General features: G+C 55.8%; 2 protein-coding genes across 2 annotated transcripts; both read right to left on the reverse strand.

Moving 5' to 3' along the window:
* Nucleotides 1–424: 424 nt before the first annotated feature.
* Nucleotides 425–2,254, reverse strand: RNF122 (ring finger protein 122; the record flags this gene model as incomplete). The annotated part of the gene is made up of 5 exons (XM_080634635.1): nucleotides 425–539; nucleotides 615–697; nucleotides 968–1,009; nucleotides 1,229–1,274; nucleotides 2,145–2,254. 5 exons carry the CDS (start codon nucleotides 2,252–2,254, stop codon nucleotides 425–427), a joined length of 396 nt encoding a protein of 131 aa, XP_080490761.1.
* A 6,739-nt stretch (nucleotides 2,255–8,993) lies between these two features.
* On the reverse strand, nucleotides 8,994–10,375 carry DUSP26 (dual specificity phosphatase 26; the record flags this gene model as incomplete). Its single annotated transcript, XM_080634663.1, has 3 exons — nucleotides 8,994–9,189; nucleotides 9,624–9,836; nucleotides 10,197–10,375. The coding sequence occupies 3 exons, from the start codon at nucleotides 10,373–10,375 to the stop codon at nucleotides 8,994–8,996; spliced, it is 588 nt and encodes a 195-aa protein (XP_080490789.1).
* Nucleotides 10,376–14,730: the final 4,355 nt, after the last annotated feature.

Raw genomic sequence — 14,730 nt, forward strand, 5'->3', positions numbered from 1 at the left:
CGAAAAGTCAGGAAATTGGGGAAGGCTCGAAGTAACGTGGTTAATGGGGGGGGGGGTTTTGGGTGCGTTTTAGTCGTTTTGAGCCGCTTCGTCCCGCGGGTGTCACCTCCCCTCGAGCACTCAGAAACTGAGAAATTACCCATTTAATCTCTTTTCACACCAAAATGTGCCTCCCCCCCCTCCCGGGGACCCCGTCGGTATCAGGTACAAAAATACTCTGTGCAGCAGCGGAGGGGGGGGGGGCCGTACAAACACTCCCCGTCCCCCCCCGACGGAACCAGCGCACTGCGGGTCGCAATTCCCAGCTCCCGAATCCTTCGGGAAATGAACGGGGCGATGCCGCCTATGGGTGATGCAGCCCCTGCAGGAGCCGCGGTCCCGCGATGGCTCCAGCAGGGATGTGGATGGCAAAGCGTGGAGCGGCTCACACCAGCTCATCCAGGAGGGTGCCGATGCCGGCGCGGGGCTGTGCGGGACCCGCCATGGGCTTGTTGCACATGGGGCAGACGCAGCGGACCTCCAGCCACTTCACCAGGCACCTGCGGGGCAGGAACACAGGAGGATGGGATTCCAGCGGCAGGGAAAGGCTCGCATCCCTGTATCCCTGTACTCACCTCCTATGGAAGGCGTGCTGGCACGGCAGCACCCCCAGCTCCTCCTTCACCTTGAAGTCCTCCAGGCAGACGGCACAGGTCTGCTGTGGGAGGTGAGACAAGGGTGAGGGTGGGTGCGAACGCATGGCCCTGCTCCTATCCATAATGCTGTGGCTGGGGAAATCCCGCCGCTGCGGTGCCTCTTCCTGGGTATTTCCAGCTCCCAAAGTGCCCCCAGGGAGGGGTTTTCCCTCCCAATTCCCAGCCATCCGCATCTCACTTTGCTTTGAGCCCATGGAGCAGACGGGATGTGCCCCAGAGCATCATCCCCGTTACCCCCAACTCCATCCCATTCCAGAGGCGGAACCACTCACCCCATGCACATTCAACCTCCGGGCATCACCTTTCAAAACCACCTGAGGAAGGAAAGCAGGCAAAGGATTTAATATCCAAAGGGATTTTGCCCAGGCACAGCATGTCCCATCACACCACTTTTGAATGCACCCAGCTGTGATGAGCAGCATCAGCCCCTGCTGCATCCCCACCTGCCTGCATCCACCACCCATCAGGCCCCAGATCACTGCGGGTATGTGCAGTATACATATATCCTGTATAGAAACAACCATCCTCTTTACCTCCTTGTACCCGAACCGCTCACTCTGCGCCTGGTGCCGCAGTTTGCTGCAGAGGGGGAGAAAAAGATGCTGTGAGCTTTACAGCATCCTCAAGGGTCACAGCAATTGGGTTTAAACTATGACAACAGCACAGCCAAAACCACACCGGAGGCACCCAAAATCAGGGGAGCGCACCCTTCCCAACCAGGAACTGGGGATAAGCAGCTCTGAGGCTGTGTTTGTGCCATAGGAGCAGCCCATGGTCATGTCCCAGGAGCACCACGGGGCTTGTGCCACCTCCAGAGCAGGCAGGAATGGGCAGTGGGGAGCGATAAGAGCCAGCAGCCCTGATTGTTTGCCTTAGGAAGTCATTCGTGGTGCAGGAAGCGCTGTATTTCCAGCACTGTATTTCCAGCTCCCAGCCCCACTGTGACCTTGGCCAGGGGAAAATCACCCTGCAGAGAAACAGAGCAAGACGTGGGCACAAGGAGACCACTTGCAATGGAGCTTCTCTTCCAAATGAGGCACTGAGACGTGCTTCCATGATCCCCAAAAATGGCTGAGAGACGCACAGGGCATCAGCAGAGTATGAGCATCCCATAGGGAACCACTGAGCCACCCAAGCCCTGCAGAAACGCCAGCTGCTGCCTCGGCTCTGGGTTTATAAATAGCCCTCCCTGTAATGTACAGACACATCCTCCCTTGTGCAGCCCTGCTCCTTCCCTGCCCGACACAATGCATCCCTCCGTGTGCTCCCCTGGAAAACAAGAGCCCCTTCCTGTGTTTCCTGCCATGCTCCAGCCGCAGGGACCACGAGCATGGCCCCGCTCTTCAGGGCACATCCTTACGGCGAGTGGTTCCGTGTTATGGAGGGGATATGGGAAAGGTCTGGGGGTACCCCAGGGGTGCAGCCCCACTGCTGCAGCCCCTGGCTCACCTGATGAAGTAGCAGCAGAAGATGAGGCTGAGCACGAAGACAAAGATGCCCGTGCCGAAAATGACCATGTAGATGTTCAGTGGGAGGTCCTGGAATGTAATGGGAGGCATGGCGCAGGGTTTACTGGGAGGAATCAGCCCCAGACTGCAGGAGCACCCTTTGGAGGGAGGAGAAGAGTCAGAGTTTAGGATGGAGGAAGGGGGAAAAGAAGTGAAAAGGAGCTGCTGTGAGAACAGAGCGAGCCTGGGCTGGCTCCGTCCCCTCTGGAGCTTGCTAAATGGGCAGAAACCAACACCAACACATAGTCTTGAGGGCTCCGAGTTGAAGATGTCCTCAGGAAGAGCAGCAGCCCCTTAGAGCAGCTCAGCATCACAGAGCAATGATAATATGGCCACCCCAGAGGGGAAAGGCACAGGGGCCCCAGATCCCTGACACTGCCAGGAGCTGGTGCAAAGCCAGTCCTTTTATGCCCCAAAACCACGCTGACCCCACAAGAGCCGGAGCTTTGATTTCCCATCAGATCCCACTCAGACAGGACTTTAAAGGAGAGCAGCCCCCAGCCCCATCTGTGCTCCATGGAGCATCCCCCCTGCCCCTTCCGCTCAGCACCATCCCACCAAGCAACTCCTCCAGGAACACTTCTGGCTTTAATTACAGGCCCCCTGCTTCCCATGAGGATGGAATTTGCTCTGTACCATGGAGACAGGAAGAGAGCAGGCGGCAGAAACCTCTGCACAAGACTGAGATCCCAGGCTTGGTCTGCCTGGTTTCCTCCTTGCACTGTGGGCTCCATTGCCTGGGACATCTGGATAGCAAGGGGAGCCTGAGCAGGACAGGCAGGCAGCAGCAATGGGGTGAGATCCTGCCCCAGGTCACTTCATTCCCTGCTATTCCCAGGTGTCTACTTTGAATTCACAAGTTCCATTGATGCAATGGCCAAAGGCTCCGGGAGACAATTCATCTACAGGGCAAGAAAGGGAGGATTTGTTTGTCAAGTCCTTCTGCTCCTGAGACCTCCAGGTGCAGGAAAAGACAATGGGAAAATTGGTGGGTTTTTTTTCATTTCCTTGCTGGAAATGATGGAGAAATGCTCTGAAAAAAGAAGTGCATCAGCTCTGAAAGCAGCACTGAGCAGCTAAATAAGGTGATGCTGGTGGTGGGACACAGGCTGCAGAGCAGCTGTGGATGGACAGAGGAAGCCTCACGAGAACAGTGGGAGAATCAGCACTACAGAGAGCAGGGAAAGGCTGGGATGTGCATGATGACCTTAAAGCTCATTCAGTTCCAACCCAGGGACCCCTTCCACTGGAGCAGCTTGCTCCAAGCCCCTGTGTCCAACCTGGCCTTGAACACTGCCAGGGATGGGGCAGCCACAGCTTCTCTGGGCACCCTGTGCCAGCGCCTCAGCACCCTCACAGGGAAGAGCTTCTGCCTAAGAGCTCATCTCAGTCTCCCCTCTGGCAGGTTAAAGCCATTGCCCTTGGCCTGTCCCTACAGGCCCTTGTCCAAAGCCCCTCTCCAGGTTTCCTGCAGCCCCTTTAGGCACTGGAGCTGCTCTAAGGTCTCCTTTTAAGGAGCCTTCTCTTCTCCAGGCTGACCCAGCCCTGCTCTCTCAGCCTGGCTCCATAGGCTCCAGCCCTTGGAGCACCAGGAGAGCCCCGTGGGAGCCAAACCCTGTCAATCCCATGCTAACCCTCCCCAGCGCATCCCTCTGTGCTTTGTGCTCATCTTAAGGGGCTCAAACCCCAGCATCCAAACTCCTGAACATCACACCCAGACTTCGCTCCTCAACACAGGCTCGTCCCCCATCCCATGGGGCAGAAAATTCCCAACCCCACAAGCCGCTTACCAAGCACTGCTCCAGGTTGGATGCCCGAATTCCCTACGGGTGGCAAGGGCTGTGTGTAAAAGCCACATGGGTGCTGAGAGAGCAGAAAACCGAGGTAGAACACGAGATGCTGTAACTCTGGTGCCGCAGGAAGCATTGAGGAGCCGGTCTAACACGTCCCTGCCAGCCGCAACACAGCTGGCAAGGCTAAGTTTAGACTCACCAGCTTAGCAAGGGTCATTCCTGCTCAGCAGAACTCATGAGCTCCAGGCTGCAGTGCCGAAGAATTCCATGGCAATGCCCTGTCCTGGTGGAGGAGCAGCCATCGGCTCAGCCGGGATGGGAAGGACAAGCCCTGGAGCAGCGGGTCCCAGCGAGGCAATGGAGCCTTCCCAAAAGCCAGGTCCTCCCAGCCCCTTCCCCTCCTGCTCCTCCCCAGGAGGGCTCCCTGACACGGCTGAGCCATGGTTTCCATTAGCACAAAGCCCTTCGCCTGACAGAGGCATTGGTATTTTTAGTTCAAGGGGAATGGATCCAATCTGGCTTTAACCAACACGAAATGAAGACCTGATGGGTGCCAGACCCAAACCAGAACAACCCATTTCTTAACTCGAGTTAGTTTAAGTAGTCTTAAGTCTAGTTAGTAGCTTAACTCTACCAGGTTTGTACCTGACACCATAAGGCAGTGGGCTGGAGCAATTGTGTAGTAGGAAAATGAGACAACAGGGACCACAGGTGTCTATGAAAGCACCTACAGACCAGTGCTGACTTTGTGCACTCTTCTCACTACAAGAAGATGGTTCATTTTACCGTGTTCTTCATGTGAACTGCAAACCCTCCCCTTCCTAAGCAGGAGCAGCAAAGATGCAGTTTGACCTGTTGGGGCTGTTGGTTGCACCTCTCCTCCTCCAACCCACACAGCCAGATTGAAGTGCTGAGCTGCCCTAAATGCCCTGCTGCAAGCTGTGCTGAGGACACACAGCGCTGCTGGTTGAGCTGGTTCATGGGGGGAACCCCAGGCCTGCTCCCCAAACCCTTCACCATCACAACCCCATTAATGGCACCCTCATGCTCCAGTGATGCTGCAGGGTTTGGTCCTCTGGATACAGCAGTTCTGTGTTGCAAGTGAGGACAGACCCAAGTTTCCACCCAATGTGCGCAGGCACCGAGGTTTTGCTGAGCTGAGCTTCTCCCTCGCCCCGATCCTTGTTCAATGAAACAAATGGAAAACTCAGCAGGTCATTAAATCAAACCATTCTTTCTCCTCCCACACAAAAGCTGTGGGCTTTGCATCAGAAAAACTGAACACAGCTCCCATATCGTTTCTGCTGTGATCACAGAATCACAGCATCCCAGACTGGTTTGGGTTGGAAAGGACCTTAAAGCTCATCCAGTTCCAACCTCTGCCACGGGCAGGGACACCTTCCACTGGAGAGGTTGCTCCAAGCCCCTGTGTCCAACCTGGCCTTGAACACTGCCAGGGATGGGGCAGCCACAGCTTCTCTGGGCACCCTGTGCCAGCGCCTCAGCACCCTCACAGGGAAGAGCTTCTGCCTAAGAGCTCATCTCAGTCTCCCCTCTGGCAGGTTAAAGCCATTCCCCTTGGCCTGTCCCTACAGGCCCTTGTCCAAAGCCCCTCTCCAGGTTTCTCATGGCAACAGGAGGAGAACTCATGATGTGGAAGAGGAGCTGACATGCCCAGGCCACACGGCACATGCTGTCTGTTAAGATACTCTGAATTTATCTATTTAGGTGGAAAACGGGATTTCTTCCCTGGGTTTCAGGCTTATTCCCACCAGTTCTGCAGAGCCCCAGACGCTGTTTTGCTGGACTCTGCTGACCTCAGTAGTTGTGAGCTCAGGGCTGAAAGCCAAGAGGTACAAGTCAGATGCCCATGGTCAGGCTCCCAAACCCACATCCCAGCCTCTGAACAAGGGTGGGCTCTGTTCCTGGTGTTCCCCAAAGTCTCTGCCTTGGGAAGCCAGCGAGAGTTGTTCCTGCTCAGAGCCCCTAAAAGCCAAGTCTCCCTTATTTAGGACGTTCCTTTAACACAACCAAGTTACATCTTCAGCCGGAGAGTGTTTACTCACACCCTGCTCAATGGAACCCCCCCCATTTACCACATACCCACGGCAGGGAGGTGCAATGAGATGATCTTTAAGGTCCCTTCCAACCCAAACCATTCCATTATCCTATGTCCAGAGCTCATTGCCTGCAGGACCAGTGGCTTCTCATCCCCCAGGCTGCCCAAGAACACACAAGGGATGCGTTACAGGAGAGGAAGCCACCGCTTGCATTATATTTAGCTTCAAAGGCTGTTACCCTTTCACAAATGAGAATCACCCAGCCTTTGTTGCTGGGGCAGGGCTCTGATGCTGGAATTCCCAGCGCAGCTTCCCCACTCCTTAGTCATAAAAATCAACCCCTTCTCCTTCCAACCAAACCCCTCTCACATGTGCAAACTCAGTTCCACGTTCCTGAGAATTCCTTACAGCCAACACCAGGGCCGGGGCCTCGCCTGGGGTCGGTTAAAACAAGTTTATTCCCATCTGGAGACACATGGAAGAGGTTTTGTTGGTTGCAGCGTGGCAAATTCATTTAGGAATTGGCCTCATTCCTGGGAACGGGGCAGGAGCCGCTGCTCTGGAAGCAGAAGCGCTCCCTGGTGCGTTCCTGCACGGAACTGGGGCTCCGAGGAAGGGCAGGGAGGGGGAAAAAGGGGATATTCCCCCATTGCCCCGCAGTAGGAGGGCGGGGAGCGAGACCCCATCGTACCCCAAACCCCCCCGCCCCTCCGCGGCCCCGTTCTCACCGTTGCAGCCGGGAGCCGCTCCGCCGTGCACGGCGCGGGGCCATGGCCATGGCCGGGAACGGGAATGGGAATGGGAACGGGAGCGGCCCGAAACCCCGCCCCGAGCCCCCGGGGCCGCCCCCGGGGCCGCCCCAGCCGAGGGAGCAGCGCCGAGCACCGGGCGGCTGGAGATGGGGGTGATGGGAGACACGGGGTGATCCCAGGCTGGATGGAGTGGCCCTGAGGAGGAGGAGGAGTTGGGGGTGTTGAGGAGAAGCTCCCCATGACCAGGCTTCAGCGTGCGTTTGAGCTCCTGGTGTCTTTTGCAAGAGATGGCTTTGGATGCTCTCGGCATCTCCACCCGAGCTGTGCGCCCTGCGGGTGACGGAGGACCACGGGGGGCTGTGAAATGGCCCCATGAGCCCTGTGTCAGGGGCGGCAGCGTCGCAGGGGCTGTGTCCTCCTCCTCCTGCTCCAACAGCTCTGAGGATGGTCCCTGCTGATTGTCCTCCCCAAATCAGGGTGCTTTTCCCCGCCGCACTGTGGTGTCCCTGGGCACCGCAGGCGCACAGCAAAGGCGCAGCACGCCGCGGGCTCTGGCAGTGGTTGTGCTCTCTGGATTAGTTTGCTGATCCTCCAAACACGACCCTCCCTCGTGTTCAGAGCCTCCCTGATCCCAGCTTTGTCCAACAACAGTCCCGCTCCGCATTCAGAGCCCGGTTTGCAGCAAGCTGCACAAAGGGAGCTCTGCAGCAGCAAGGAGCACAAAGCAGAGCTGTAAAACCACAACAGGAGGCATTTCACAGCCCCAGGCCTTGCCAAGCTGCAATCATCCCCTGCCGAAGCTTCTGGCATGTCCAACAGTCCCAGCAGTGCCCAGTGCTGCCGCAGATGTGACCAGCCCCTATGTGTTGTGTTGCCCAACACAAGCTCCTCCCTGCTCAGTGTCTGCAGCCCTTGCTAAGGGTAACTCAGGGTAACCTCAGCCCTGCTGCCAGCAGTTGCTCTGATCCATCTGATGCTGTGCCCTGAGCACCCTGAGGCACCTCGTAAGTCCCCATCCTAGGAGCTTACAGAGTGCCCCAAGCCGACAGGCTCACCCTGTGTGGCCATCAGGCTCCTCTTGCTCTGTGTTTATGTGATCTCAGCAGAACACATCAGCCAAGCAGAGCTTCCACTCAGGAAGTGGAGGAAGAATGGGGCTGTAATAAGAGCGAGTGGACAACGAGTGTGCAGGGACAGCCTGGTACCCGTGGGACCGGTGCCATCACAAGCACTCACTCTTGGCCCTGGTCACCCTCCTGAGGCTCCATCCATCCCTTCTGCAAGCGGTGAAGGTGTTGTCGCAGATCCCAGGGGACAGCCAGCCCTTCTGCAAGCCTGGTACCTGCCTTTGGGAGACCAACATCGCCACCTCGTGATGGATGGTGCCCCTGGTGATGGCCAGAGCCCGGCTCTGCTTTCCGCCCACCTCTGCTGGAGAAAAAGGAGTGAGGAGGCTCAGCACAGGCACTGGCGCCTGATGGGCTCAGCCCCTCATTCCAGGAGGGCTCAAGTTCACCTCAGCCACGAGCACTTGCTGATGCTCTCCCACCAACTCCAGTGCCAAACCCCAGCCTAAACTCATAAAGGCTCTCCCAAAGCACACAAGGGATGGGCAGACTTTTTCCTTAGCACTGTCTTTATTTGTACAGGTTAACACTAGCCATGGAGGACATCCAAACACTGCGACACAAGGCCTGTTTGCCTGAGCCCACACACCAGGTCTAATTCACATTGCTTACACAGACCGAAAACAAATGGGAGACAAGACAAGGAACACACAGAGCTTCAGTCTCCTGGGAGGGAGGGACAGGACTGGCTTGGCAAATGCATCTGCCACATGGGAGAACGAAGCCTTAAAGGCTTCCTGGACCCCACAGGGATAGAGTAACCTGTAATGTGGGGCTGAGTCCCTCTGGAGGCATCTTGGAGCGAGCAGGCTGGGAAGGAGGCTATACTTTAGACCTACCTAGGTGGCAAGATTGCAGATTGAGGGCCTAGGCATTACCACTAGGAATAGCTCAGATGTCTGGGGACTCTCTTAACTGAGGAGGAGGCCCAGTTGAGTGTAACCCATTAGCTGCCAAGCATCTGCACTGCGAGGAAAGCCCTATCTCAGCCACTCAGTGGGCAATGGGATCGGGTGAGCATCACACACACAGTGCTCTTCATCGCACACCACCCCTCTTCACGCACTCCTCTTCAGCCTCAGGGCATTGTCCAGGGCGACCAACTGGCGCAAGAAACCCCGGTTGGGGATGATACCACGGTGGTCCTTGACCGTCTTTATGGCTTCTACAAGGGGCATGTGGTGGCGGATCATGAGGTAGGCGAGGACCAAGGTGGCCGACCTGCTCACCCCGACAGCACAGTGCACAAGGATCCTTCCTGGGGGTGAAACACAGGGGCTGTGTCGCAGCAGAGCCAATATCCCCATTAAAAACTTACTGAGGACCCAACTCTTTGTCACGGTGGATCCTGGAGCTCCAGACCTCCGGATGTGCTGCCTTCTAGGGCTAGATGTGGGGCCCCAGTTATAGTATGGCTGTGATGCACTGAGGTCCCCCTCTTGGCAGAGGGTATCAGGGTATCCTTATCTGCCCAAACAGACTGAGCCACAGCTCAGGACACAGGCTGGGGCTGTGACCTGGGGTACCAGTGCTCACATCTAGCTTGTTTCCTCTTTGGAGGAGGTGATCCATTGCACGAGATACCAGCCCAGGCTAGAAACACCATTGCTTAGCAATAGCATGTCAGTCTAGCTTCCCACCTTCTTCCCATCCCTGCTCCCTACTTCTCTCCCAGCAATCTTTACCACTGACCTTCGTTCAGCGCTTGGTGGATGAAGTCAGCTGCAGGGTAAAAGTAGGGGCTCATGTCGAAGGAAGGCGAGTCGTGGGCCTCGATGCCCAGGTAGCGGATGCCCGTGCCCTCGTAGTACTCAGCACCCCCCCTCCACTTGCTGTGCGAGGCGTTGAGGATGTGGGTGATGCGCAGGTGAGCCAGCTCGCGCCGGTTGGCTGCTATATCTCTGCAGAGAAGAAGAAACAGTGTGAAGAAGCATAGGTTTAGACCCGCTAACAGCTGCCAAGGACAGCATAAGGGCTGTCCTGGATCACATTCACATCTGGATGCGAAGGTAAATATGCCAGACTCTTGAATTTTAACTCAATCTCAGTGTCTGACTCCACAGCACTCCACCTACCCCACCACAGCGGTGCTCTGAACTCACACAGCCACGCTTATATCCTTCCTCCTCCTTTGTTCCAATGCACCATGCTCATCACATCCTCCCCTCCCTCCCGTTTCTGATCCTCCCCCTCCCAGATTTCCCTATTTCACTACAATAGCCCTGAACCCCCGCAGTTCTTGTCCCCCTTCCAATACATACTGATCGCCCAGGTAGAGTCCCGGCCAGACCTCATCAGCATGGTTACAGGCTGTCTTTCCCGTGTACAGCAACCTTTCCAGCTCGAAGACGCTGAGGATGGGGTGGTTGTGGCGCTCCTCCCGCGTGCCCCGGCTCGGTGACCTGGTGCCATTCCTGGAGAACCTCGACAGGAAAGCCATTGGAGCTGCCGAGACCCACAAGGCATACCTGTGGGATCGTGAAGGCCGGAGGGTGGCCTGGAGGTTGCTTCTGCTGCTGCTGCCACCCACGGTCCTGTCGTGGAAGCGGTGGAGATGCCATTAAAACAGCTGGGGACCTCTCATTCCATCCCTTCTATACAATCACTGGCCCAAAGCAGCCAGTTCTCACCTTCCTGATGAGAGGTCTGCATCAAGTCAGCTTCCCAGTGAGACAGAGCATCACCTACACTCACTTCCAAGAATCAATACTGCTGGGGAGAAGCTAATGATGCCAGGGCTGGTAAGAGCAGCCACAGAGGCAGCCAGATTGCTGAGTCTCCATAGGCTGCAGTTTTGCTCCAGCCCCAGGAATTTGGGTTGAGGCCACATTGGCAAGAGATGTTCTACACAAGACCACCTTCCTTCTGAGCTGGCTCTGGGGCTTTGCCTGCCAGCGGGACAATGCCAGCTCGAGAGCTGATGCTGCCAGACTGTGATCAGAAGCAATGAAAGGCGGCCAGGCCTGGGCAAGCCACCAGGACTGGGGAGGAAAAACCCCCAAACAGGTGGAGGATTCCATATGGCAGCACTCAGAGTCTGGCCAGGACCCAGACACCTACAGAGCAGGCACAAAAGCCTGTGGGGAGGGAAAGGCAGGATTAACCCCTCCAAGTACAGCAGTCCTGGCACTGCATTTGAACATCTAGGCCTGGTTTGGGGTGGGAAGAGTTAATTCCAGGGGATGAGGAAGCTCAAATTAGAGAGCAGATCCTCAAGGATGCAGCTCTGCTCTCAGACCTTTAGCTCATGCTGATCCTTGGTCACACATCTGCAAGAAACCCCCCTGGACAGCCTTATGGAGCAGGAAACAGCCCCTGCAGCCAGATGCTCCTCAGAGCTGCCTTTTGCTGCTTGTTTGCTGCTGCCCCGCTGGCAGAACCATGCATGCATGAGAATACAATTCCCTGTCCCCAAAATCACTGCATCTCACTCTGGAAGGTCTCCAAAGAGCATCCCACCAGAGCCCCCAGCAGCAGCTCTGCACTGGTCAGTTGTCTCTGGGACTCAGGGAAGGAAAAGCTGTGACCTTGGGCTGGATCAGAGCACGTCTGTCTGCCCTGACATGTTGCCTAAGGCTCCGGCCAGCAGCCAAGGGTGCAGAAGGAAGGAGCCTCCAGCCATTCCTTGGCACTGTGCAGAGGAGGAAAACATTGCAAGGGCATGGGGGACCTCAGAGGGAGTGCAGGGAGCCTCATGGATGTCTCCTCGCATACCCCTTGTTCCAGGGAGGCAGCTCCAACCCTGCCTGGCACCCTGGGGTGCTGCACAGAGAGGTCAGCCCTGCCTGCACTGCCCATAGCACCGAGCTCCCCCCGGTCTCACCCTGACACATCTCTGCTGCCCTGATGAATTTTGGACTCCTCCATGCTGGGAATTGAGACTTGGCTAAACCCCCACCTGGAAAAGGCATTCCAGCATGGCTATGTGCCGGGGCCCTTAATCCTTGTGTGACCTTGGCTGCAGCACAAGCCACATGCCACCAGCCCCGGGGCAGCATTAAGAAACAAACAGCAGAAGGGTCTGAAAAAAGCAACTGACTCATAAGGCTGTAACTACCCCAAACAGCAGACTCTGCTATCGCTACAGCTGGAAAACCAGCAATCCACACCTATCCTGGGATGTGGCTCTAGAAACCTCAGGCCCAAAGCTGGCTTCCAGCATCCCACCCCTAACACAGCACCTTGCCAGCCCCCCCAAAGCGCTGCAGGGGAAGAGAAGCTGCCCCACATCCAAGACCTCCAAACAGACCCCAAAGCGCTCCCGGCACCCAAAACTCAATCAGGTATCGGTTGTTCCCCCCCTTTTTAGGCATCCGAGCACGGGGCTTGCTCCCTGCTCCCCAAAGCACGCTCATGGCTGGCTCCGGAGCCCCTCTGCCCATCGGGCCATGGTGGGAGGGAGGGGAAGCATAGCCAGAGCCTGCCTGGATGCTCGGAGGAGGCAGCGCTGGAGGAGGCAGCCCCGCACAGGCGGCAGGGACAGACAGACAGACACGCAGGAGGGAGGAGGCGCCCACCCCAGGGCTCTACCTTGGCGAGGGCTGTGGCTTCCCGGCTCGGAGCGAGTGCCGTAGTCAGATCCAGTCGGCCATGTCTTCCCGCTGCTGCCGCCGCCGCCGCTGGAGAAAGGCTGATGTATGAACATCTATTTTAAGCCATGACATGTCCAGAGGCAGGTTTGTTTATCTCATGCTGTGCATGGATGGGTGAGGGAGGGATGCGGGAGAAGGACAAGGCGTGCACACACACACACACACACACACACACACACACGCACGTACAAGTGCCCACGACCCCGCAGACAAAACCAACGGCAGCTATAACACGGCAAAATCCTCCTGCCAGCTTTTCTCTCCCTCCTCCTCCAGCAAAGCAGGGGTTGCTCTGAGAGGGAGAGAAGAAACAGCCAGGAAAGTGGTGCTGGTGCCATTCGCACCCACACCTCAAACCTGCAGCCGTCCCCAGAGGATGCTGCTTCACTTACAGTTGACTTCATCCCCCCCCCCCCCCCCATTGCTGGGGTCTCTGTGGCTTGGTGACAGCTTCATTTGCTAAGAGACTAAGCCTTAAAGGGGGGGGATGTGTGTGTATATGGTGAGCTGACAAACTATTTACAAATCGATGTCAAATTCAGGGAATACTTATTTTTTATGGGGGGAAAAGAGTAGAGAAAACAGGAAAATTGCAGCTTTTTGTTTTGACATTTTCTAAATGACACCATTCACTTCACAAGTGCTGCAGTGGTTTTCAGTTAAGTGTTTTCCAGGCAGAATAGGCTCCTTTTTCCCCTTTCAGCGTAAAAGTTTGCTTCAAATCAGCAAGTAGGAGTGTGGTGGGAAATAACCAACCTAGGGAAGAATCAAAGCATGCTGTTCCAGGCCAAACCCATCCTAAGAGGTCTTATGGCATTCCCTCCCCTACTCGTAATGGATGAAAACCCAGGAAGTTTTGCTGGGTTTTCAGCTGAGCTTGTGTTGATCCCGGGATACAGAAGCTCCAAGGATGAACTCAGCATCACCAGATCCACCTGCACCACAGTGTGTACATGCAACATGGTTTAGCTGGGCTTTTTCAGCATCCATCATGGGCAACACAGGTCCCAGCTGTGCAGCCTCATCACCTTTCAGTGTATCACAGGCCTGTTTTCCGCCCCATCGTGTATAGCTCAATGACAGGGTTGTCAGGAGCTAAGCCGGAGGTTAACAGCATATGTGGATTCAAAAAGACTTTGGACACACCTGGATTTCAGATCTCTCAGCTTTCCCCATGAGGTTCTGGATACAGCTTCAGCCTGGGAAGTGGATAACACCCCAGAAGATGGAGAATATGCTCAGGAAGGCATTTGGGATATAGAATCATAGAATAGTTAGGGTTGGAAAGGACCTTAAGATCATCCAGTTCCAACCCCCCTGCCATGGGCAGGGACACCTCACACTAAACCATGGCACCCAAGGCTCTATCCCTTTGCTGCTTTCCCCAGGCAGTAACTGCTGGCTGCTGTAGGAGCTGGGTATGAGGGATGATGGACTTTGTCTGCTCCAATTCCTTTGCACCTGCAGAAATATTCATTCACTGTTAGCAAGTCCCAGGAGAGACCCATAAAGCTGCAGATCCGGGGGTCCCTGCCAAATACCATCACCTGATCCTCAGGGAGCGGAGGCTCCAGCTCAGTCAGCCCCTATCAGGGGTGGAATCTTAAGGTCCTTTCCAACCCAAACCATTCTATGAGTCCATAACAGAGCAGCAGTTGCTGATCCCACCCTTTGGCTCCTGTGCACCACACGAGAAGCAGCACCCAGAAACCTGATTTATCCCCTTCCGCCATGGTTTGCTCCAGTTCCTTCATGCCCACACAACCAGGGGTACACAAGCGACAGAGAGGGACAAAGCTCAGCAGGTCCTGGGGAAGGGCTGGCTTTGCTGGCCTCACTGAGCTAACAGTGTCACTGCTGTGTGATGCTGCCAGCTTGGGAAAAGCCTGTCCCTATATCCCGAAAAGGGGTTTGGTTCCACTCACCTGCAGGGAAGTTGAGCTTTTCACCTCTGCCCCCTCCATAAACCAGGGGTTGAGTGACCAAAAGGAAATGTGCACTCTCACACCTCTAATGTGGACAAGCAAAGGCCCTCTCCCTCCTCTGCACCATGGAATTACATTCCCAGTAGTCCGTAAAATGTGCTTCTAAACAGCAGTGCCTACAACCCCCATCACAAAAGGTTACATCTGAATTTAAAACACCTACATGAGATGAAATTAGGTGGATAAATGTTTTGGCAGAGCATCGCCTGCAGGGAACT

Source organism: Psittacula echo (genome assembly GCF_963264785.1).
Source record: "Psittacula echo genome assembly, chromosome: 25".
Classification (NCBI taxonomy): Eukaryota; Metazoa; Chordata; class Aves; order Psittaciformes; family Psittacidae; genus Psittacula; species Psittacula echo.